This window comes from Macaca thibetana, chromosome 2 (genome assembly GCF_024542745.1).
Source record: "Macaca thibetana thibetana isolate TM-01 chromosome 2, ASM2454274v1, whole genome shotgun sequence".
NCBI lineage: Eukaryota > Metazoa > Chordata > Mammalia > Primates > Cercopithecidae > Macaca > Macaca thibetana.
In genome coordinates, this window is record NC_065579.1 from 53897497 (window position 1) to 53923694 (window position 26198).

At 35.8% G+C, this 26198-nt stretch overlaps 2 protein-coding genes across 5 annotated transcripts in view; one reads left to right on the top strand and one right to left on the bottom strand.

Moving 5' to 3' along the window:
* Positions 1–26198, top strand: part of MED12L (mediator complex subunit 12L) — a 340860-nt gene that overhangs the window by 259847 nt on the left and 54815 nt on the right. For all 3 annotated transcript variants that reach the window (XM_050779766.1, XM_050779767.1, XM_050779768.1), the window contains 15 exons: positions 66–184; positions 837–980; positions 2143–2306; positions 5412–5543; positions 9212–9439; positions 10074–10215; positions 11858–11978; positions 12359–12460; positions 13507–13620; positions 16628–16827; positions 20084–20272; positions 20865–20939; positions 21055–21242; positions 22090–22251; positions 24181–24292. In XM_050779766.1, coding sequence (XP_050635723.1) covers positions 66–184; positions 837–980; positions 2143–2306; positions 5412–5543; positions 9212–9439; positions 10074–10215; positions 11858–11978; positions 12359–12460; positions 13507–13620; positions 16628–16827; positions 20084–20272; positions 20865–20939; positions 21055–21242; positions 22090–22251; positions 24181–24292 — 2192 coding nt within the window. The remainder of the gene's footprint in view (positions 1–65; positions 185–836; positions 981–2142; positions 2307–5411; positions 5544–9211; positions 9440–10073; positions 10216–11857; positions 11979–12358; positions 12461–13506; positions 13621–16627; positions 16828–20083; positions 20273–20864; positions 20940–21054; positions 21243–22089; positions 22252–24180; positions 24293–26198) is intronic.
* P2RY12 (purinergic receptor P2Y12) overlaps positions 1–26198 on the bottom strand; it is a 46036-nt gene that overhangs the window by 17134 nt on the left and 2704 nt on the right. The gene's annotated exons all lie outside the window — the stretch shown is intronic.

The following is a 26198-nucleotide window of genomic DNA, read 5'->3' on the forward strand; positions in this document are numbered from 1 at the left end:
TCCATTAAAAATGTCAAGAGTTTCTATTAAATGGAAAATAATGGATCTGCTTTATGTTTATGTAGTTGGGGATGAAGGACAAAAAGCCAGGAAGAACAAGCAAGAGACATTTCCAACACTGGAAACTGTGTTCACTAAACTCCAGCTTCTTTCATATTTTGATCAACATCAAGTGACATCTCAGGTAGCCATTTAAAGCTGTTTTATTGTGCATTTGCAGTATTCTAATTTCCTTAAAATTTTTTTTCATGCAGTGTATTTTCTCAGCCTTAATGGTTTTATACATATATTTTATAAACATACTTGGAAGTATCTCAGACTATTGAGTAGTTCTTCTTCCTTCCTTCAGGTTGCCTTCCTCAGAAGGATTAATTTTTATTATGTACATTTTTTTTGTCCTTAAGATAATAATCAGTGACATATAAAGTAATAGCTAATGAAATAGATTATTAGAGTTTGGTACTGTATTGCAATTGATGAGAAATCTGTTGATGATTGAAATAAAATACTATGAAATTGAGAAGAAAACACATCTGTTTTGCTTTACAAATCCTTTGATATTCAAATGGATGTGTCTAAAATTAATGTAGTTCTACCATTAGAATACTTACGATTTAGGTCTGAATGACAACTTTTTGTATCTTTTAAAATTATAGTTAATGAAAAAATTGTTTTATTTGTACATAGTTTTATAGTTTCTATAGAAATATGTTTTGACTTTCATCAAAGTAGAATCATATGTAAATTCAACTGTCTTAAAAAGTAAAAATGATTTGTCTTAGTAAAAGATTATTTGGAATATTGGTCTTACAATATTTTTGCTTATGTTTGCACAGATTTCTAACAATGTGCTAGAACAAATCACAAGCTTTGCATCGGGAACATCCTATCATCTCCCTTTGGCTCACCACATTCAGCTCATCTTTGATCTCATGGAGCCAGCACTGAACATCAATGGACTAATTGACTTCGCAATACAGGTGTCAAAGAGACCATGTTTCTCTCACTTTTAGCAAAGCAAATCTACCAGGCATTGTGCAGTTTAAAGTGAGCCAATTAGCTGGGCACAGTGGCTTGTGTTTGTAATTCCAGCACTTTGCGAGGCCGAGGTAGGAGGATTGGTTGAATCTAGTAGTTTTAAACCAGCCCGGGCAACTTAGTGAGACCGCATCTCCACAAAAAGTTTAAAAAGGAGCTGATTGCATGCCTGTAGTCCCAGCTACTTGGGAAGCTGAGGGCAGGAGACTCACTTAAGCCCAGGAGATCAAGGACACAATGAGCCATGATCATACAACTGCACTCAAGCCTGTGGGACAGAGCAAGGCCCTGTCTCAAAAGAAATAAATAAAATTAAAAAAATAAAAATCAAATGAACCAGTTGCTGTGCATTAACATTATTTTATGGACATAGTACATTTTTTGAATAATTTAGACATGGTGAATTAACAGTCTTAAACTAACATTTTATTTATAGTCATGTTCATAGTTTTCAATTAAATAATTATAACTGGTGCCAAAATATATGCCATTTAAAAATGTGCGAGTTTTGAGTGCTGCTTCTGTTTTTTGTTTGTTTGTTTGTTTTCTTTTGGTCTTTGTTATTTTGTTTAAGGAAAGATGAAAGTTTATTTGCTCTTTATAATAGAGCATGTTTTAGATTAAGAGCCCAAACAAACATAATTGGATTTGCCCTACTGTTATTTCTTATACACATTTGAGTTCATTATTTACTTCTGTTATTAGCAAACAGAAATAAGACTTGGTTTCCTTTGTTTATTTTATAGGAGATATTAAGTTTGTTAACAAAAAAAAAAGCCAAATAACTTTCATTTTATTAAAAAGAGAAAGGGGAGACAAGTGAGGGGTGGGGTTTTCTAAAATTATACAGTTCAGAACCTTGCACTGCCATAAAGTTTCAGTACCGTATTTCAGCACTGGCTACTTCCTGATTGTATACATCCTGATGTCTAGACAGAAGAACAACTCTCTGAATTGGAAAAGGATTAAAAATTTTAAAAAGGTTAAATTCAGGGAATGTATTTGTAGTGGAATGAGTCAGTATATCTATGGTTTGTAAAAATAACTGTGTTCTCCATTTGTTTTGGCACCTACATTTTTATTCAGTCTTTTCTCCTGTTATAGTTACTAAATGAACTGAGTGTTGTGGAAGCTGAACTGCTCCTAAAATCCTCCAGCCTGGCAGGAAGTTATACAACAGGACTGTGTGTCTGCATCGTGGCTGTTCTCAGGCGCTATCACAGTTGTCTGATCTTGAATCCTGATCAGACAGCCCAGGTGTTTGAAGGGTTGGTATACAGCATGTCATTGTTGTTTTTCCAATCTTGGAATGTATAACTAGTGATGAAATATTATAGTAGTTTTAAAAGAAAAATAGTACTGATACCTGTTTTAATTAAAACATAAAGAACAATCTTGCCAGAAAACATTAATCAAAAAGATCTAAGCATGTCAAGTATGTTCTTCCTAATAATGTGTGATTCCTTCCTCCCTTCTTCCTTGCCTTTCTTTCCTCTCCCTGGTTTCTAAGAGTACAAAGCCAGTCATTTATAGCACTCTATGGTTAATGTTAGCCAGCATCCTGCCATATTATGAATAGTGAATGCTGGAACATTTTTATTCATGTAATTTCAGTTTATGTTTACAGACTCAACATCAGATAAATTTTGCATACATTATCATCTTAGAAATTTGGTTCTTCAATTTCATTTCTTTGATTAAAGATATCTTTTGATGAGAATTAACCTAGAACAAATGACTTCATTCTTGGCTGTAGGCTGGGGCTTACTCTACTAGTGAAGTTGGACTATGGAAATAGCTAATACCAGCCCCATTAAAGACTGAGGCTAAGAGCACCAAATTAGTGTCATGAGCTCTCAAAGACCTACATAAGCTGCTTTTTATCCACTCTCCACTCCTTTCTCCAGGGCTTTTTATTTAAACACAGAAAGGCAACCTGTTATTTCTTTCTCTTCAGTTTTTCCCTCTGAGCTCAACAGAAGCATGGGATTCTTTGGTTTTATAGTACCTTTTATTGTTTTAATCCAGCACATGTAATCAATTTATATGCTATTCTAGAATGATATAAGTTTAACAGTAGCTCTTCTGAGGAAGAGGAAATGCTACCTTTATTTGTATTAATTACGTGTTATGAAATGAAATCTGAAACATCCTAAAAACTTTAGAATATAAGAACATTTACATATTAGAATTAAGGAAATAGAGAATTATTTAATATCTCAACTGCTGTATAAAATTTGAATTTAGTATTACTTTACAGCCCAAGAAATTGAGATTCAGGCCTGTTAAGTGTTTGGTGAAGTGATATATCACATAGCTAATAAATCTCACAGATTTTAATAAAAATCTTTCGAACTGGAAGCTTATTCATGCTGTTTAATCTATGTTCTACTTTTAAAATTGTGAATTGAAACCCATTAGTTGGTCATGAAATGAATTGAATGGGTTGTGACAAGTCTTTTTGTTCTTGTTTTTATGTTGTTATTTTGAAATTAATTTCAGTATCATTTAGTTTGGCATTGAAAATTTTTATCCTATTAAATATTCATGAAATCATATTTGACATCAACTTTGTTATTTTTTACCTTATATTAGTAAGAATAAGTATTATTCTTAAGACTATTATTTCACTTCTTTGTACTCATGTGAATGAGTACACTGGATCACGATGTGAAATGTTTTTCTTATTGCTGGCAAATCAAAGAAGTTGAGGAAACACTCACTACTATATGATGGATACCTAAACCTAACAGACTCTCAATAAATGTTTATTGACTTTAGTCACAAAATAATTCTTTGCTTTATAGATAGTAACAGGATTTTGTGTAACTTTTATTTTAGAATAAGAAGGTACAAGCACAGGTTTATTACAAAGGTATATTGCATGGTGCTGAGGTTTTGGGGTATGATTGAAACCATCAGGAAGTGAGCATAGTACTCAGTAGGTAGTTTTGCAGACCTTTCCCCCTCTCTCTGTCTCCCCACTTCAGTAATCCCCAGTGTCTGTTCTCATCCTTATGTCCACGTGTACCTCATGTTTAGCTACCGCTTACAGTGAGAATATGTGCTTGGCTTTCTGTTTCTGCATTAGTTTGCTTAGGATAATGGCCTGCAGCTGCATCTATGTTGCTGCAAAGAGCATGATTTTGTTCTTTTTTATGGCTGCATAGTTTTTGGTTTGCTTGTTTGTATAATTAACAGGTTGAATCATTGCTTTTCTTCTTAATTGTGTGACACTTTTGTTCTAATTGGCAGCTTTTCCCTGCTGCCAGGTAATCCCATCTGTTGATGTCAATTCACAAGGTTTGGGATACTACATTGCCATTTCCTCAAGAAGTCTCCTTGATTCCTCCTATGGTACCTGTGATTCCATTGTCCTTCTTGGCCTAGACATCCTATGCTCTCTCCACTTTGCCCTTTCCCCTGAATGGTAGAGAGGGGTTTGATCTGGGAGTCTGGAAACCTAAGCTGTCGTCTTGCTTCTGCTAGAACTAGCTCTTTGCCTTTGAGCAAGTCACCCCACCTTTCTGCCTCTCCGAGCCTTCTTTATACAATAAGGATGGTGAATCAGATAGTTTCTAAAGCTTTTTTCATCTTTAATAATCTGTCATCTGTGACTCCATTAGTGTAATATAATGCCTGAGCCCTGTAACAAAATACAAGACAGTGATGGAATCAGATGCACAGATAGGTGAATGGACCATGAGTGTTTACATCTGTGGTTGTACAGCTTCTGTGTTATATGGACTATGGACAAAGAGGCCTATAACTACAGGAGTTGTAGAGAATATAACAAAACAGAAGAGGCTTTATCTTCTTATATAAGATAAACTAAAATAACTTTCTTTCTAGTTTATATACATAGGGGAATGTATACATGCATAAAGGGAATGTGACTCCAAACCAAGAACTGCTTGTGCACTTGAAAATGGGTTTCCCAGATTGACTGCTTTGAAGAATTGCTCATTTACAAAGGAGAACACTTGGGAATCTTTGCACACTGACTGCATTTGTGAATCGTTTTACTGAGGAGGCGGGGGCTCTCTACAACAGTTTTCCTTTTGTGTCTCAGTCACAGCAACTTAATTGGTGGATTCCTCCATATGTACCTTCTTTATGAAGGAATTTCTTTCATTGCTTTTGTTTCTTGTCATCAGTGACATTTCTGAAAATTTTTTTTATATCTACTATTTTAGTGTCATAATAGAAAAATTATATTGTACTGAGTTATTTACTATTCTACTTATTAGTTTCAACAATCCGATATCTTTTTTCTTACCTAAGTAATACATATTTTCCCTCTAAAAGAGTCAGATGATAACCCATATAGTAGCAAATATGTGTCTCATTTCTTCGTATATTTTTCTCCTCAGGTTGTGTGGTGTGGTCAAGCATGTCGTAAACCCCTCAGAATGTTCTTCCCCTGAAAGATGCATCTTAGCCTACCTCTATGATCTCTATGTGTCATGTAGCCACCTCAGAAGTAAATTTGGAGACCTCTTCAGGTGAGTAGAAGAGACTCAAAAAGACAGAAATAGGATCATGCCTATGTTTGTTAGTGACCCTGGCAATATTGTCATCCTTTTGAATAATGAAAGCTAATTGCAATTGTATCTATTAGGCAGTAATTTTGATATACTCAAGATTTGTTGAAACTGAGTATTAAAATACACAGGGACAATACACGATAGACTATTATATAAATGTGTGATCATAGGTTTTTGTTTTTGTTTTTTTCCGATATTGAAATGATGTTAGGTCATAAACTCTCTAACTTTGATTGTATTTCTTCAATGAATAAGGTATTTCTTAAGATTTTACATTCTCTATATGTTGTACAGACAATGAATTTTAGGTAAGTCCTACTGAAGTAATGATTATTTGATGTATCTTTCCATTTTAGGTTTAAAATTCAGTTTGGGTTATAAATCTAATAGATCAGTGAGGCAGCTCTTTATATTTTGCTTTATTTGTATCTCTCTTGCTTTTGATATCCACCTTTTCTGAGCTGACTTTTTGCATTACTTGGATTAGCTTTAATATCCTTTGGGCATTACAGTGTTTCATTTTTTATTTCCAGTCACTCATAGAAGGTTCTATAGCCCCATTCAATTTTCTAGAACCTTTTCATACTGTGTTTACTTTTCCTCTTTTTTACAAAAACAATTTGCTGTTTAGCAGATAACTTTTTCATGTGTTAATGAGTTTTTAAAAAATGACCAGTACCCTCACTGAATAACATTAAATCAATGTGCATTAAAAGTAGGAAACCTGGTTTCTATTACAGATTGTATTTGATTCAGGTTCAGCTTTACTGCCATGGATACCTCTTGCTGCGACCATTGCAGAGCTCTTCTAACTGGTTTCCTTGCTTGCACCCTTAACTCTAAAACACATTCTCAACATACCCACTAAAGTGATCCTTTTAATACACGAATGATTCACAGGCTTTCAATGACTTTTCACTCACTCAGAATAAAATTCATCGTCCCTACATAGCCTTCAGGATCTTCAGGGTCCCATTTTCTCTTCCACCCCTTTCCCTCTGTTTATTCTGGCCACACAGACCTTTTTACCGATCAAACCTTTTTACTGATCAAACAAGAACGACCCATGGCAGGGCTTTTGCACTTTATCTTACATTGCTTGTGATACTTGTCCTCAGTTACTAGTGTGCTTCACTCCCACACTTCACTCATGACTGCCTCCCTGAGCACACCATTTTAAATAGCACCCCCATGTCATCATTCTGAACCTCAGCACTTGCTACCCCCCCATAGATTCTGTATTTATTTGTGGCCCGGCTCCTCCTTAGAATGTATGCTTCATGACAGCAGAAGCTTTTTCTATTTTTTTCACTGCTGTATCCCAGTGCCTAGAAGAGTATGTAGCTCTTAGTAGGCACTGAAAAAAAATCTGTTGAATGATAGTTTTATCTAAAGCAATTCATATTTTTAATGGTATTAATAAAGTGTGAAAATATGTTATGAAATGGGTTAGGCTTCAAAATAATCCTTTGTGAAATATTTGAGTGGGTCTTAGGAAATATCTTTCCACAGAAATTATGTCACAATTTAAAAAATACTTACATTCTTCTCTTAGTTTACATAGAGCTTTCTGTTTCAGCTTACATTTTTTCAAAGAGCTTTCTCTTACATGATTTAGTTCTTACAGCAGCCCTTTTTTTTAATAGTGAACTTCCTCAGACAGCCCCAATAGCCTATTTGACCCTTAATACTCCTGCAGTGTGGTGCAGATAGGTTAAATGAAGTAATGCAAGTAACACACGCTGGGTGTGGAGATTTAGGGTACCAGCACGCAGTGAATAGAGAAATTACTTAGGGGTCAGCAGAGTGGCACATCACGGTGATTGGCACTGTCTAAAGTTTCCTCTATTTAAAAAATGAAAGAGAAATACAACTTTCTTGGGATATCTTGAAGTCAGAGACCTATTTGTAGTTTGAGATGAGGAAAAATGGGCAAACAAAAGCTAGATACACAGATATTTCTATCAGTGTACTGATAAAACAACTTTAATAATTTTATCTGAAACAAGATTCCTAAAGTTGTATGAGAGGAATATTTTTTCTGAAACACCATTCACACAGTTGCGTGAGAGGAGTATTTGGGGGAGATACAACATTGGTCACTTCTACCACTGATTGAGCTGCTGCTGTGTGCCAAGCACTGTGCTGGGTTATTTCTATCAAGAGCTTTAACTCTCACATCAACCTCAAGAAACTGAAAATGTCATGATTCTGAATTGCTAACTTGTATCCTTCAATGACAGCCAACACATGTTTAAAAATATAAGTTGTCTGCACAGAAAGAGAATGTAGAAGATTGTATTTGCTGCCATTTAGTAAATGACTTTACTCCTCTTTCTTAGACTAGTGCTTCCCAAGCATTATTTGGCACTTGATATATGTGGGAGATCTTGTTGCACATACAGACTCTATACACCTACAGTGGAGGTCCAGGATTCTTTATTTTTAACAAACACCACAAAAGTGATTCTCAAGGAGTAGAGGTGAAACTACATTTTGCTAAACATTGAACTGAACAATCTCTGTTTTCTTAAACCTGTTGACAGTGGCAATAGTTTAGGATAGAGAGTCCTTATGACTTTTCATCTTTGAGGGATTCATTCCTGGCTACCGTTGATTCAAGTATGTAACAATATGGGGTTTATAAAGAAAGCCGTAGGTCACCACAAACCACGAATACATTTACTGCCAGAAACTTAATCTATAAAACAGACTTTCTGATGCATAAAAGAGCTTTTGAATGGAGAAGGTGAATGTTGTTTATGAATTTGCTACCTACAGAAGGTAAGCACAAATGGATAAGTTCATAAAGAACCTGAACTTTTACATCACATCAGTCTCTTAGTCTCATTCACAGAGCAGGTTTGGAGGAGATAGATTCTAATTCCTTTTATACTTCTAGTAGTCTATGTGATTCAGACATAACTCACTGAAACATGAACTGTTTTCATATGATAGACCAGGCTCTTTAAAAATCTCTTAATGCTTCTGAGAAATACAACATGCTAAGTTTTTATGAATGATATAATACTTTTTTCACTTCCATAGAATTTGTGTATTATCCATATCCCCTCACTAGAATATAAGTTCCTTGAAGGCAAGGAATATGCCTCTCTTCTTCACAGCTGTGCTGCAGTTTCCAGAATAGTCTTGGCACACGAACTTCTACTGCGTACACTATACCAGAGGAATAGTTTTGTAGGATGTATAATTAAGAGTAACACAAAATTTCCCTTATGTGTAATTGAATCCTTTTTTTATTTTTAAGTAATAACACTTTTCAACAACTGTTAAGACACAGTTGTTGGAAGCCATAGTAATTTCTTTGATTTTTAAAGCATGTAAAATGTAGACCATATTTTGGAAATACTTAAGATTTGTAACCAAATACCTCATTTCTGTTTTGTTGTTCCACCTACTTAGAAATTATTTACTGAGGAATTTGTACATTCCAAAGTACTTTGATTAACGCCAATTAGTAAGAAGTTCAAATTAAGAACTTATAATGTAAATCATCTCTAGGAATGCATTACAGTTCCTGCCATTTAATATATCCTTAAGTGAAATAGTTTTCTAGTTATTCTAGTTTTATTTTTCTGTTTTAACTTTTTTTCTTATAACCTCAGTAGTGCCTGTTCAAAAGTAAAGCAAACCATATATAATAATGTGATGCCTGCAAATTCGAACTTGCGTTGGGATCCGGACTTCATGATGGATTTTATTGAGAATCCCTCAGCCCGTAGCATCAACTACTCAATGCTGGGCAAGATCCTCAGTGACAATGCGGCCAATCGCTACAGCTTTGTCTGCAATACACTCATGAATGTATGTATGGGCCATCAGGATGCTGGCAGGTGAGATGGGTTACCCTGGAATTCATGATTAACCAAAGAGTTGTTGCCTTGGTGCTTCTTTGAAATTGATGTCATTAGTAAGTGTCTGGACTCACATTTGGCTATCATTTGCTTTTTCTAAATCTTCTTTTATTCCTTAATTTACCTCTGCACTATCTTATAATTTCCTTAACCTCAGAGACAGTGCTTTCTGATTTATTATGCTGGCATGAGATGTTTTCAATATGGCCAACAATTACATGATTTATTTTCAAAAACATAGAATAAAAATACAAATAAAAATGCCTATATTTTGAAAAAAACTGTATTTGGGTCCACCTAAATTACGTAGTATCTATAAATTTTTTTGATGCCCTTAAAAATGTAAATCGTAGCTCAGATTTATTCACAAAACTAAAAATATTCTAATTCATATATGTGCTGATTGTTGCTTAACAGCATTAATTGTCAAAAATATTTGAAGCCATTTTTATCTTCTCAAGGTTCTACTAAGTTATTTGACAAATGAGTTATCTGTGAATCTAAGAAAATGACTTGTTTGATGTTAATGAAATATATGTTAATTAAGTATATCACAGGTGAGTATTTCTCTTTTGTACAAGGTTACTTTCTATGTTTTCTTTTTATTTTCTAGGATTAACGACATAGCCAATTTCTCCTCTGAGCTTACGGCTTGCTGCACTGTTCTTAGTTCAGAATGGCTGGGGGTTCTGAAGGCTCTTTGTTGTTCTTCAAATCACGTGTGGGGGTTTAATGATGTACTTTGCACTGTAGATGTAAGTTTTCTTTTTCATTTAGAAATTGAACTGTGCAATTAAATAGTTAGTGGCTAATCTTTTTGCTTTTGGCTTTTATTTAATTGGTTCAACTGAAATGTTATAAAATATCATTTCTTTCTCCAAAAGCAATAAACCACAATGACATTGCCATGGATTAAATACATGAAAACAATAGAAATAAATAGAATGCATAGTTTAATCTGTAGCAGAGGGATCAAGAATTTCTTTGTTTCCTGAAATTTCCATTTAGTTGAGATTTCTTCCATATGGTTGGTCTCTTCAGAGCTGCTTTTTCTTTTTACCAACTGCCCTGGGTTCCTCATAGCATGGGATATAATCTAACTAAAGCAGTTCACATTCTGAAGAGAACCATTTTGATATTTTTAAGTGCAAGATGCACTGTACAAATAAAGGCTTTGTGGGGTTACATAAGAATGTCCAGCTCTTTTTTCTGAGAGTGTCCAGTGTTTTTTGGCAATTATGCCTGGAAGATGATAAAGAGATACCCCTCGTATATATCACTGACTTCCTTGGATGTCATGTTGCATCCATGATGTGTGTATGTCTTTAAAAATCTGTCTTGATTCTTTACTTCTCCTGTTGCCACTTATTGGAGTAGCCTTTGTCCTACATTAGTATCGCTTATGCATAGTTCTTTATATATTTTTATACCTGCCTCTCAGTTGAAGGTTTACTTCTGAATTCTGCTAATCAGGACTGGTTGGATAATCCTATTTCTACATCTTCATTATATGAAAACTTATGAATTTATGTATATAAAATTCATAGATGTGGCCTGCTTTTCTGGACAGAACAGACTTTCTTTAATATAGTTTCTTAATCTCTTAGTTGTTTTTTTAAAATTACACTTTACCTTTTGCTTCAATTTCTCATCTAAAAAATTGGGATTAATAATAGTGTGAACCTTATGGCGTTGTGCTAATAAATAAGGTGATTTTTGCAATTTAACTATAGTCTTTGGCATATGGTACGAATCAGTATGAAGATTGCTATTGTAGTTGTTTTTCCTGTTATTTTCTGCCAAGGTCACATGAGATCTAGAAAGGTAAATTTTTCACTGTGACTGAATTAATTTTCCCCTCTGTCTCTTTTTCTTCTTTTTAAATTTAAGAGTCAATTGGAAACTTTCAGAGTTGTTTTTAAAATGAGTTTTATCATATTAAAGAATCCTTAGTAGTTATCACTGAAAGGAACTCCAAAACCTTAGTGAGGCTTATTTTTCAACTAGGGGGGAGCCTCCTGGTTTTTCCCTGCCTTCTAATGGTCTGACTCTTAATGATATATCTTGTTGCACTCTGCCAAAATGTTTTAATGATGTTACATCTTGTAGTGATTTCCTGATTTTGCATTTTTGTTGTTTTGTTTTTCATGTGCATGTATGCAAGTCAAAGCTCAGTATTTTCTTACAGCATTGGAATGTGGGTAAACTTCATTCATTGCTTTATAAAATAGAAATAGGCCTAGAGGATAATCATCATGATATGTTGTCATTTCCCTCTGTTGGTTCATGTTGGGATTTGAGATCTTATTGGTATTGCCTACATTCTCTTAGTTATTAATCTTAGATACTACTCACAAGGTTGTTAGGTATTAAAACCTGTCAATGTTTTTCTTGAAGGTGAGTGACCTTTCATTCCATGATTCATTAGCTACTTTCATTGCTATTCTGATAGCACGACAGTGTTTTTCCCTGGAGGACGTCGTGCAGCATGTCGCACTTCCCTCTCTTCTAGCGGCAGGTAAGGCAGCATCCAGGAACTTCAGTTGCTCTTTGATTGTTGTCTTGATGGAGTGGTTTCTAACGCTAAAACACAGTGAAAGGAGTATTTGAGGGTATGTATGTTGGGAAGTGGTGTAGTGTCAAGGTAGATATAGTAGAATTGTAAGAGTTGTTGTATACAAATTAACATGGATCACCATGAAAAAGGTGGGAAACTGCTATGTTACAGTCTGTTTTAAGGAAGCACTAAGATTTCTCAGAAAAATAGCCAGGGCCTGACTTTCTTACCATAAGGAAAATTTATTTAAATTATTCCAGGAAAGTTAGCTTGATAGGAAACCTGAAGGACGTGTTCCCAAGTGTGTTAGAAAACTTGCTTTTCCAATCCCCCTTTCCTAGCTTGTGGAGATGCGGACGCTGAGCCCGGGGCGAGAATGACATGCCGACTCCTGCTTCATCTCTTCCGAGCTCCCCAGGCCTGCTTCTTACCTCAAGCCACGGGTGAGCTGACTGCTGAAAAATCTGATTACCTTTTCATTGGTAGCTAAAGGTTCTAAAATGACCAAATAGGCTGTCCCTTTCTGTAATTGCCTTCTTAATTTTTTGGGCATGCCCTGGGGGTGATGAAGGGTGAGATGATACCATTCGTTGAGAGGGCTGTCAGCACCTTTTATCCGTGTAATATCAGGATGTATTGAGAAATACGAATCAAGAGTTAATAAGCAATAAAAATACCTCTGCTCTTAGGCCAAGCCATGCTGGTGGGCAGCATGGTCCTCTCACATACTGTGTGTGTTGGTTCTGAACCACACCACAGCAGCTTAGGGCAATGGTGATTTATTTTGTTTTGTTTTGTTTTATTTTATTTTGTTTTATTTTATTTTATTTTTTTCAAGACAGAGTCTCACTCTGTCGCCCAGGCTGGAGTATAGTGGTGTGATCTCAGCTCACTGCACCCTCTGCCTTCTGGGTTTAGGCAATTCTCCTGCCTCAGCTTCTCAAGTAGCTGGGACTACAGGCATGCACCACCATGCCTGGCTAATTTTTGTATTTTTGGTAGAGATGGGGGTTTTACCATATTGGCTGGGCTGTTCTTGAACTCCTGACCTCTTGATTCACCTGCCTCAGCCTCCCAAAGTCCTGGGATTACAGGCGTGAGCCACTGCACCCAGCCCTCATTTATTCTTGTACTAAGTAGAAGGAATAAAGTAAGAATTTTTGGGGCGTTGGTGAAGTCTTTTCCTAAAGATCATTTCCATATAGATATGCATGTATCTGTGTGAGAATCAATACAAGTATGTGAAAGTCCTACTAATCTTGTTGATGTATCTCTGAGGAGGAACGACGTTGTTTTAGTAAATAACAAGAAAAGGGTAAGTGAGGAGTACTGGCAGTGTTTCTTAGTGAATCCATGAAGCATCAATTAAAGCAAGCTAATGGCAATTAAGCACCCACAGTCTAACAATGAAAGGCTGACTGCCTATAAATAATTACAAAACATTACTAATGATGGTGATGAGACTGTTAAAGATTTGTTGTTTTTGTAGGCAAACCTTTCCCCGGAATAAGATCATCTTGTGATAGACACCTCTTAGCCGCTGCTCACAACAGCATTGAAGTGGGAGCCGTGTTTGCTGTCTTAAAAGCAATTATGATGCTTGGTAAGATTATTCTGACCCTAAGCTTCTTGGTTAATCACCAGAAATGAAGGCAAAATAATTTATTTTCAGATTTAAATCTAGTAATATTATTGGAAATATGATATTGTTTGATCGCTTATTCTCCTGGAAAAATTAGTTGGTTTCTCTTAGACCAAATACATAAGACTCTGAAGATTCTGTCCCTTATCTACAGTGTCTCTGGGGGAACTTACATATAATATTTTGTATGGTGTTTTAGTGGCATAATGTCTTATTCTGATATAAAATAGGTCCTCAGACCCACAGGGTTGTTTTGCCTTCTTTGGTGGCAGAAATCACACTTTGTGAGAGACAGAGATGACTTGGTAATCTAACTAAACATTTACATTTTATCCAGATTATGTTTCAGGAGCAGAACACCAGAAAGTCTGAGTTTTAATCTTAGCATTTCTGCTTCTACATGACCCTGAACAAGTATATTTCCTTCTAACTTCGTTTTTTGGTGACCCATGCAGTAGTTGCAATGATGTTGATATTATTGATAAATCAATATTAAATTTCACAATACTTTATTTCATTTAATTCATAATGTCCAAGATGTTCTTTACATCCTTATTTGTAAGTATTCTCCTGGAATAATAGCACTGCCTTTTCTCTTCATTTCCAGGGTAATACATTAAAACATTATTCTATAAATCAGAAAGTGTTTGAATAATTAGAAAGTCTTGAATTCAGACTGCCTAATTCTATCTTTGGGTACCTTCTTTTGTCTTGACTCTTATGTTCAGAAGTAGCTCCCCTTCATTAGAACAGAAATTACTGAATGGATAGGAGTTTCTTCAGATGAGTCCTAAATAACATGTTTCGGGCTATAATCTTGCCCTGCTTGGGAAATGTTTTTTGGTGATGATGAGGAAGGATAACAGAATTTTCAAAAAACCATCTATCAAAACTTCACCTTAAGAAAGGATACACACACAGGCCTGTGAATTTTGTAGTAAAAAGGGAAGGTAGAGCCACATCAAGGACCACAGCCTCCTCTGAGTGTAGGGGCTTATAGATTTATACAGCCAACATTAAATGCTCATTTCAGTGAGTAAAATTTCCCTACTGTAATCATATTTACAGGGAAAGTCAGTTGGTCGGTTCTACTTAATAAATAAATGTAGGGACCATGAAGATAGGAACTAGCTTTTTGCCTGTGGTATTTCTAGTGCTCATCAGAGAAACTAGCAAAGAATGAGTTTTCAATACAATTATGTTGGAAGTGTGAATCTGTAAGTGACACACGTGTTAATTGCGGAAACCAAGATGAGTACCTTCTAGACACTGGCCCCATGATTTGTAGGATTGGTCTAACCTCAAGTAAAATTTGCCCACCTCTTTACGTGATTTGGAGGATTCCCTGGGTCTAAGAAGTCAGGATCAGGTCAGTTTAATGTCAGCAGAGCTTTCAGCCAGGCGGGCACTGAACACTCAATGTATTCTATTGTCTGTGCAATTGCAGAAGGTCTGGCACAGACTCTCATACCTTCTCTGTTATCCTAACGTCTAAACTAAATGAGGATCTCCTGGTATGGGGCTAGCAGATATGATTTTTTCTCTTTCTTTTCTTTTCCTTTCTTCTCTTTATTTGCAGAAGCTGTAATTTATCCACCCTACCATGCCCTAACCAATTCTCAATTCCTATCCACCAGGATATATTTTGAGTTAGGGAGGTGGGACCATTATATCAAATTTGGTTTTTAATTTCTACAATTTTTAACTCAAGGTATAGAGGTAGTTGTTTACATCACCTAACGGTAGTGAAAGCATACTACATTTTGGTACTTTTAGAATTTAGTCTTTTCTTTCAGCTCCTGAAGTGATCTATTGAATTAAATCCTGTGGGTAAAGTGAAGTTGGTACTCTCTGTGTTTGTATTTTAATGAGAAACATATGATTATATATTGATAAATTGAAATTCATTATTTATTCCTCTCCTCCGCTTAAGATTTTGTAAGTAAATACTCATTAAGCCATTTTTCAGCAAAGTCAAAACTTTTTCTTGGTTGACTTGTGGGTTTTAAAAGGCTTTTTCCATTAATTTGGGCATTGTTTTGCCCACTTACTGCAGGCAGTGAAGGCCTACTGTAAAAGCATGTGTTGGTTCCAGGAAATTTTCTTGTCAAGGCCTATGATCCTGTGAGTAAACAGGCAAAAGTTTGAAGGCTGTGCTGTAATTTGGCAATCCTTATTTTGAATTTTTATTACTCTCTCACTTTTAAAATACGATCGTTATTTGTCTTTCATGGCTAGAGATTTCTTATTTCTAGCTATTCAAACATTCTGTTCAGGTTCTTTCCCAGAACTTTGTTATGAAGAAAACACTTTCCTTAGCTTCATTTCACTAAGTATACTAGAGATTTATCAGGTAAGGTTTTCTTATTTGTATGTTACAGAGAGGAAGGTAAAAAACAGGGGTTATTCAATGAATGCCCTACTTTTCAGGGCTTCCTTAGTATGCATTGCCCTTTTCCATTCCCAGGGAAATAAATCTCTCTTGTCAAGAAGTTGATAGTAAGGTGGGCTAAGGCAAAACTTTTCTCTTGACCTATGGATAGAAAATAAGTCATTGTAAGAGAAGAAATGGAAAAGGGACATCTAGAAGGGTGAGTAACCCATTTTTTCCTTGTCTATAAGTCAAATGAATTTGAATACATTCATGCTTGAAATATTGGTGAAACAAATGTTCTGTGATTATTTAGTGTGATTCATAATGGCCTTTCCAAGTTTGGTGAAATTATAATTATACAAACAAAGTAAGGACTGAGTCTTGAACTTGCTTTTTCTCCATTTCTGATAAAAACTTCTCTGGGTTCATGCATTTATTCTCTTGATCCATTCTCTCTATTCCTGAACAACTGGCTATTCAATAATAATAATATTCACATATTTTAAATCCCTGAAAGCTATCCTCATTTGCTTCTCAAATATTTGGCAGTATTTTGAACTTCTGTGATTTTGCTTTTGTGATTCTATTACTTAGGAGATGCCAAAATTGGCAATAACAGTGTCAGCTCTTTAAAGAATGATGACTTCACCATGAGAGGTTTGCGATGTGATGGGAATGCTGATGATATCTGGACTGCCTCACAAAATCCAAAATCCTGTGGGAAAAGCATTTCCATTGAAACTGCCAATTTAAGAGAATACGCTAGATACGTACTAAGGACTATCTGTCAACAGGTATTCTAATTTAATTTGCCTTTTACTTTGAATACGTAACTCTTCTTTTGGAGAGAGCTATTTACACTTGTAGGAAACTTGTGCATAGGTGGTCCTTTTTTTTCTTGCTCACTTTATTTTGAAATAATTTTAAGTTTGCTGAAAAGTTGCCAGAATTATTTTTAAAAAACTCATGTTCATCCTTTACACAGGTTTACTGATTTTTACATTTTGCTACATGTGCTTTGTAATTTGTATGTGGAGATATGGGTGCATATACCTATTTTTTTTCTGAATCAGTCATTTAAGAGTAGATTGTATATTTTATTCTTTTGAATATTGCATTATTTCATAACATAGCCAAAATATAGCTATTAAACATCAGAAAATTTAGCTTTTGGTACAGTAATTTTTTCTCATCTATAGGCCACAGTTCGATTTTGTTAATTGTCCCAGTATTGTTGGATTTGTCTGAGGTTTCCTGTAGATTAGCTTCAGATTATGCATCCCTGGCCAAGATACTACAGAAGTAATCTTGAGTTCTTTCAGGTAATCATGTCTGAAGGCATGTGATGTCCATTTGCACCTCAAGGGTGGTATTAATTTTGATTAAGGTGTTTCCATTGTATAGTTTCAAGATTTCCCCACTGTATAGTTACTAATTTTCCCCTTGCAATAAGCAATCTTTGAGGAGATACTTTGAGACAGTGCAAATTTTCTTCTCCTCATCTAACTCCCCCACCCGTCATAAGCATTCATTTTCATTCTTGCCCAATCTAGTCTTTACTATGATGGTTGCAAAATGGTGATTTTTTTTTCCCCCTGCTCCTCCTCTCCCTTCATAATATCAGTCTACGTCCTGTTTTAAGGAAGAGCCTGCCCTCCTCCCCTGTTTATCTATTTATTAGCCATGTGGGTTATAATATACTGTACTTTGTTATTTTCATGTTCAGACTGTCCCAGATTTGTCCAGCAGGAATCGATTCATCCTGTCTATCACATCATTTGACGTTTAAAAAATAGATGGCATTTTCATAGTTTCTGGCCCATGTTGTACTTTCTGTGCCCTGGGCCTGGAATCAACTATTCCTCCAAGGAGCCCTTGGTTCTGTTTAGCAGAGAATGGTACTTAGAAATCAAGATCTGGGTATTATGTATGCTCATGGTTATGGAGTATCATTAATTCTAGGACCCATCTGCAGACAAAGCTAGGAAGAAAAATATATCCATACACATAAATATATGTAAATATATATATTTATGAGGTCCTACTGATACCTTCAATTCCAATCCAACCCCGCAAAGTATTTTCCTTTAATTCATATTAGTATCACCTTCTTCCATAGTAAGAATGCTGATTCCCAAAAACATCAATTTACTTGTTTAATTCTATAATACATCTGAAATAGTTTTAAAATGGTACACATGGCCGGGCATGTTAAATGTGCTATCCAGTGCTTTGTCAAAAAATGATTAATTAGAATACAGTATCAAAAATGTACACTAGGTCAGGGCGCAGTGGCTCAAGCCTGTAATCCCAGCACTTTGGGAGGCTGAGGCAGGCGGATCACTTGAGGCCAAGAGTTTGAGACCAGCCTGGCCAACATGGTGAAACTCCATCTCTACTAAAAATACAAAAATAAGCCAGGTGTGGTGGCACATGCCTGTTATCCGGCTACTTCGGAGGCTGAGGCATGAGAATTGCTTGAACCTAGGAGGTGGAGGTTGCAATGAGCCTAGATTGCGCTACTGCACTCCAGCCTGGGTAAGAGAATAAGACACTGTCTCAAAGAAAGAAAGAAATGCAACACACATACCACTAGGAAGAACAAACCTACCTAAAAGGAGCTGAAGATTCGTTTGCAATTCCACTTCCTCTAAGGGTTTAAAATATTGTGTTCAAAAATTATTGGAACTTTTCCCATCCCTTTGAATATATTCTTTATCTGAAATAGAACTGGGTTCATTTGGTTTTGCCTTAAGTTCCTTTCTTGCCCCCAGCTCTGTCTATAGGATAGCTTACTTCCAAAAATGAAACTATACAAAAAAGTATACTCAGAGATGTGTCTTCCCTCCCATATCCTTCTTACCAGATGATCCAGTTTTATTATTTTTTGGTTTATTCTCCCTCCCATATATTTTTTAAGAAGTTATCTTTTCTTATACGAAAAAGTGACATACCTTATATATTATTTTGTACTTTGCTATAGATGTCATATCAACTGGGTCGTGTTTTTGTATTTTACAGGCATGTTATAACTATGGTAAAAGTTAGCTACATAGTCATATAAGTATTGAGAGGCAATTGTGCATTGGTTCCCAACTGTGAGTGCATATTGGAATCACCTGGGGCATTTAAAACAATTCGGATGCCTAAAACAATTCGGGTGCCACCACCTGAGTTTGATTTAGTTAGTCTGATGTGGGCCCTGGGCATGGAATTTTATAAAGATCCCAAGTAATTTTAGTGGACAACCAGCATTGAGCCACTGGTCTGGTGGTTAAGAAACAGACTTCACCCGAAATAGATCTGGGTTCAAATTGGGCTCTGTTACTGTTGATGATTCCTTACTTTATTTAGTATAATAATTTGCCTTTGAAACAAATGATAAAGAAAAGGCAATAGGAGTTTAAATTGGTAGAAACTCATCAGAGGGTCATTAGCCCCATGCATCTATAGCCCCCCCCACTCACACTAGACCCAGCAATTGCACTTCTATGAAATTACCCTGACAGTTAGTGTATAGAAAAGAGATGTGCATGAATACTTATTTATAATGATAACATTATTCATAATAGTATCAAAATGGAAGATAGTTTTCTAAATATTTGTTAAGTATTTGTTATACTATAATATTTCTAAATATTTGTTAAATATTTGTTATACTATGTTCTATCTAGTCAGTGAGATAGTACAATGTTTTCCATGAAAATTATGAAGAACGTTACATAGCAAGTTAGAAAAAACTGTCACAAAATAGTACCTAGAGCAAGACCTCACTTTCCAGTTAAAAACATACTAGTATTCTCTTTATTGTCTTTCCTTTTCTTTTTTCCCTTTAAAAAATGTTTTTAAGCAAGGTTTTAGTTTGTATTCTTTAGAAGTCAAAATGCTAGAAATTTTGTTTTTAAAATTTTTCTACCTACTTTATGTAATTTTTTAAATTGGAAAATTTCTGTCAGTTTTATGTTCAATTATGCACTGTGGATTTAGTACATATTGCATATATATTCCAAAAGCCAGTGCCTGTCAGTCTAATTGCCCTATTATTTTTAGGAATGGGTAGGAGAGCATTGCTTAAAAGAACCTGAAAGATTATGTACAGACAAAGAACTTATATTGGACCCTGTGCTTTCAAATATGCAAGCACAGAAATTACTGCAGCTTATCTGTTATCCTCATGGCATTAAAGAATGTACCGAGGGGGACAACCTGCAAAGACAGCACATTAAGCGTATTCTTCAGGTCAGTCGTATACAGATTGTGTTTCTATCATTTGACAAATTCTTTGTAATTATACAAAGAGTTACTTTCTCTCTTTTTTTGTCCTTGCTAATTCGTGATTTCAATTAATTCTGATTTTTATTCCCCACATTTTCTGTGGAATTGACATACCTTATTTTTGGGTGGATGTACATGCTGCAAATTGTATATAATCATCAAACAAATATTGCTATTTTAAGTCAGTATTGTATTTACATGAGAAATATGCTTCAGAGAGGGGCTATGTTAAATATATTATTAAATGAATATTGAAATCATTTTGGAATGGGATTGGTTAAATAGATTTTGAAAGGAGAAATGCTTATTTAGTTTCAGTGTATAGCTGAGTCAGGCACAATATTAACTATTTAATTAATAATTAATGTTTCTGTTTGTTGGTTTGTGTCGCTACTGAATATATATGCAACAAGACTGGGAACCTTTTGACTCATATGAATTCTTGTATTGTGTATGATTATTCTGCTCTTTCTTCAGAGAAGGAGTACTGTAAGGAATTACTATATTTTAACACATTTGATACCCATAATGTTTTAATTCTTTCCATTTTTCCCAGAATCTTGAGCAGTGGACACTGAGGCAGTCCTGGTTAGAACTCCAGCTAATGATCAAACAGTGCTTGAAGGACCCTGTGAGTTTGTATTGAAAGCTTATCTCTGTATGAAATTTTATAAAAAGCAAAACACGTTGATGTTTGAGGATAAAGGAATACACATATGTGCCAGTATTCTTATATCTAACTCTAGGGCTCTGGTTCTGTGGCCGAAATGAACAACTTACTGGACAATATTGCAAAGGCAACAATAGAGGTATTCCAGCAGTCTGCGGACCTAAATAATTCTTCTAATTCTGGCATGAGCCTCTTCAACCCAAACAGTATTGGAAGTGCTGATACAAGTAGCACAAGACAGAATGGAATAAAGACATTCTTAAGGTATTTTTGTGTGTTGTTTTATCGATCTATCATGAATTTCTCACAAGTAACGGTAAATTTTGTGTAGCACAGTGATTTTTCTTTAAGTCCCGGGAATGTGAAGAACATAGTTACTTGTAAGTAGCGATTATCATTATTTTAATAAGTTGATGAGTAAAGCTGGGGTGGATGATAGCTTAGCATTTGGAATATTTGATGGAGTAGGCCTAAACACCTTGAAACTGCAGGTGAACTCAGGTTTGGTTCATGCTTTCAGTGTCCCTTGGTCTACTGTGTTATGTAGTATTCATTATATGGGAAACACTTTTTCCACCATTTTTAGTGATTTATCATTTTGCAAAAATATATCCTGATAATTTTTGTGCAGAATTAGAACCAGTAGGCATATGAAATCTTAAAGTAATTATTTAATCGTGAAAGGCAGATTGATTTGTATTTCATCATTTTGGCATAAAGTATAACTAGCGAATTTTAAACCTTAAAAATTAGCTATTAGTATGCTTACATTATAGTATTTCATATTGTAACTGTGACAGAAAAATGTATTGTTTGTTGGACAAAGTGATTGTTTTTAATCAGAGAGGGGGTCATAGGAAAACATTAAAATCAGTTTAGTTACAATATCCTTCCAGAACTGCATGTTTTATTGCTTTCTGTAAGCTTAGGTGGAAAGCTCATGCAAATGCCTAGTGTTCGGAAAAAGGAAAGATAATACAGAAATAAAAGGGAAATTTTGAAACAGTCTGTGTGTCTTATACATCAAAGTTTTGCTTTGGAGTTTCTGTTATAACTGTGAGAGCGGGGAAAAGGATGCTTTCTCTGGTGTAACACCTGTTTCTGATTTTAGTTCCTCCGAACGCAGGGGCGTATGGTTGGTGGCCCCCCTCATTGCCAGGCTGCCAACTTCTGTGCAAGGAAGAGTGCTGAAAGCTGCTGGGGAAGAGCTGGAGAAGGGACAGCACTTGGGTTCTTCTTCCAAAAAGGAAAGGGACAGACAGAAACAGAAAAGGTGTGACTGGAAGATGTGCGTCTGTGTGAGAGTTTAAAGAATAATTGAGAAAGTCTCACTTTCTGTAAACCCGTGTGGTCATTGTACCCACGGTCCACTGAAATTTAGTTTTTAAATGGAACTGGAAATATTCTGTTAGGCAAGGCTGTCTTCTTAAAAAGTTTCAGGTTATAATCCTTAATACATTAGTTCTCAATTCTGTCTTTATATCCAAATCACTGCTGAACTGTTAAAAACAGTGATTTCTGAGACCCACTTTAGACCAAATGAATCAGATCTGGATAGCTACCTGATCCCTGTATTTTATTTTTAATTATTTCTAATTTTTTTTTATTATTTAGGTATTTATGTTTAAAATAAATATAATGTATAATTCTGGCATGTTGGTGTCTGAACTAGTTGCTCATATTTTTAACATTTAGGACTCCTGTTCTAGACTAGACATTAAAACTCCTAGGCTACCACTACTAATGTTTTCTTAATTTATTTTATACCCAAGAAAAGGTTTCAAGTAATTATATTTGAAAACTGTGTTACTGAGAAAGAACAAAACCTCACCCTAATGTGAAAATGCCATGAAACCTAGGAGTAAAGGAAAAAAATTGACAATTTCTTTCATTAAAAACAGTATTTTAAGCATATAGGTTTCTTGTCCACTAATGAATAATACTATAGTAGCCACCATTTATTGACCGCTTACAAAATGGCAACTCCTCTCTAAAACTCATTATGTTTATGAGCTTTTAAAATTATCATAGCAATCATGTGGTAGGTACTCTCATTCTCTTCTTTATATCATGTTGAAACTGAGGCACTTAAAGGTTACATGAGTTGCTCCAGGACACACAGTGAAGGACATAAAGCCTGGGTTTAAATCCAGGAGGTCTGGCTTCTGAGCCTGTGCTCTTAACTACAGTACATTTTGGTAGAGACCCAGCATTGTATGTATTGTATTTGTTTTTCATCTGGTTGTTTTACCATCTTGGCCAGCATTAGTTAACCAACAAGAAGGCATAATTTTAATTTTCAAATCATATTTGCTAATAGTTGAGTGTATGTGCATTGCCTCACTTCCCACAGGCAGGACAGATGGCATTGAAGAGACTTGAAAGATTGCTCTTCCCACGTCAGGGGCTCTTCATTCTGCCCATGTAGGATGATGCTGATTGAAATATTTTGGCCTAGGTCTCATTTTAAGAAATTTTTCTTTCCAACATGGCGCTTTGTTTGTCAATATGATTTGTTGATTGTTTTCTCATTGAGGACATTTTGTTAAAATGCCAATTTAAAACAGAAATTTTAACCAAATGCCTTGACACCCCTCTACCAGTGGAGGCTGCGGGCTGTGTTGGAGCCTGTGGGCTGTGTTGGAGCTGCACACTAGAGGTCGCTAGCAAATACTCTGTTTTTGGAATCATCAGTCCTGGCTGCTAAATTAGCTCTACTAATATACTGCTTTTTGGTCTTGGGAAATGTGCTGAAAAACAAACCCCAAAACAAGCTCAACAGACATATAGGCCTCTTTTCCCAGACTCTAAAATAAGAGTTTTATGTGAGAACTTAAAAAATTTTTAATTTTATCCTGTGTATAAATTGATATTCTTTCTGATGTATGTTTTAAAATCCTGCGTCTTGATGTAGAACATGAATTCACTGTCTTCTGCCCTCACTGCCTGGCATGCGCATGTACAGTATGGATTGATGGTAGTTTGAGAATGGCTTCGAGGGCAATTAGAGCATACCAAATGATTTAGAAGCATTACAGTGGCTTTTAATCTTATAAGTAGAGGTATGATTTAAATTTTCAAGCAGCCTTTGGTTATTTACCACTTCCCTTATTTATCTAATAGTGAGGCAAAGAAATGAATGTTGCCAGAGGAAGTAATGCATTATTTCTAACTAGATCTGCTGTTATTACTTCCTTTGTAGTATGTCTCTTTTGAGTCAACAACCCTTCCTCTCACTGGTACTTACCTGCCTTAAGGGACAAGATGAACAAAGGGAAGGCCTCCTAACATCTCTCCAGAATCAAGTTAACCAGGTAAAGTATAGTATAATATTAAGCCAGGCAAATATCTTTCTAATGGCATTCATTTATTTGCCTTTCAAATACTGAAATTAAATTAAAAAGGGCTGAGTGAGGTGGCTCATGCCTGTGTAATCCCAGCACTTTGGGAGGCCGAGGCTGGTGGGCCACTTGAGGCCAGTAGTTTGAGACCAACCTGGCCAACATGGTGAAACCCCGTCTCTACTAAAAATACAAAAATTAGCCGGGCATGGTGGCATGCACCTATGATCCCAGCTACTCGGGAGGCCGAGTCAGGAGAATTGCTTGAACCTGGCAGGTAGAGTCTGCAGTGAGCTGAGATCGCGCCATTGCACACCAGCCTGGGAAACAATAGTGGAACTCCGTCTCAAAAAAAAAAAAAAAACAGAAACAAACAAACAAAAAAACTAATAAGGGTACAAAATGTTTTGAGAAGATGCTGGGAAACAATCCATGCCCTGTTCTTCTACCTGGCATTCTAGACACCACAAGATTAACAACTTTATATTAATGATATGTACAATAAATATGTACAGCCTATAAAAGTAAAATTTTACATATTGCATATAACTTCGAAGTATCTGCCCCTCTCCTAACTTTGCCTCTTAGGAGAGGACCTGGAGGAATCTATGCTGCAATAGACATGGCAGTGAGTCCAGCTCCTCAAGCTTGGATGCCACATTATCAGGCACAGTTTCAGCTTGAAATCTGTAGGTTCAGAAACTCAGTTTTACTGATGCCAACCAAATACACAAGAAATAAATCAGAAGGCATATTGGTTTATTTAGAAATAATTTGGACATTGCCTTTTCACCAAACACAGTTCTCCTGGTCACTGTTTGGGGCTCTTGCATCTATGTACTATAAGGAGACTGAGCATTCACAGTAGAAATTGGAGAGCATGGAATTAATAAAGTGGATAGATTGGTCTTATGAGGTGTTTTATCCTGATGCAGAGCCTAATTGACCCCTTCTTGTGGCACTGTGTTTCTGTGACACCATGTCTTTCCCTCGAATGGTACTAGATGGACATGGACAAGGACACTAAATCTTTTTTGATCCTGTTGTCATTTCTCGCCTTTTGGATATGAAAGATCTAGATATAGCAGTCATAGTGAACCTTTTTAAATGTAAGTCACATATTACCTCAGTATACCTAATATAAAAATTCTAGCTGATAAGGGCAGGCATGATTTGACACTGGCTCTCTCGTCTACCTTGTCTCCTACCAGTCATGGCCCTCTTTCCTCCACTGTTGTTGCACTGGCTGGCCATGTTACTGTTCCTTGAACTTGCTGAGCAAATTCTCATTTCAGTGCCTGTGCATCTTTTCTTACCTTTTGGTGGAAAGATTCCCTTCCAGATATTAGCATGGCCTGCTCCCTTCCTTCATTCAGGTCTCTGTTCAGATGTTACCTCCTTCGGGAGGCCTTGATCACCCTCTAAAAGTAGGAGCATAGCTATTCTCTATGCCATTGCATGCCTCAAATCACTTGTTACACTTAGTTTTATTGGTCCCACTACTATTATTTGAACTCCATGAGAGCTTGTTTAGTTAACTGCCTTGCCCCCTTAAGCCAGCCTTGAGGAGAGGTTCATTTCTTTTGATGAGATTTAGGAAGTGCTTTCGTCTCACCATGCAGGGTACTTACAGGTCATCTCTTGGGATGGAGTACTTTTGCATGTGATTCATTTGAACTCTTTTAAGATGACTGTCATTAACGACCATATTTCAGAGCATGGTAGGGTTTTTGTTGGTGGTTTTTTGTTTTTGTTTTGAATTGCAATTTTTTTTTTTGCTCATGTCATCTGATTCTAGGGTGTTGCCCACTTGTGGCTCCCTTTCCTAAGCAAATTTTTCCTTTTCCAGCATTAGTATGAGTCAGTGAGGAAGTGAAGA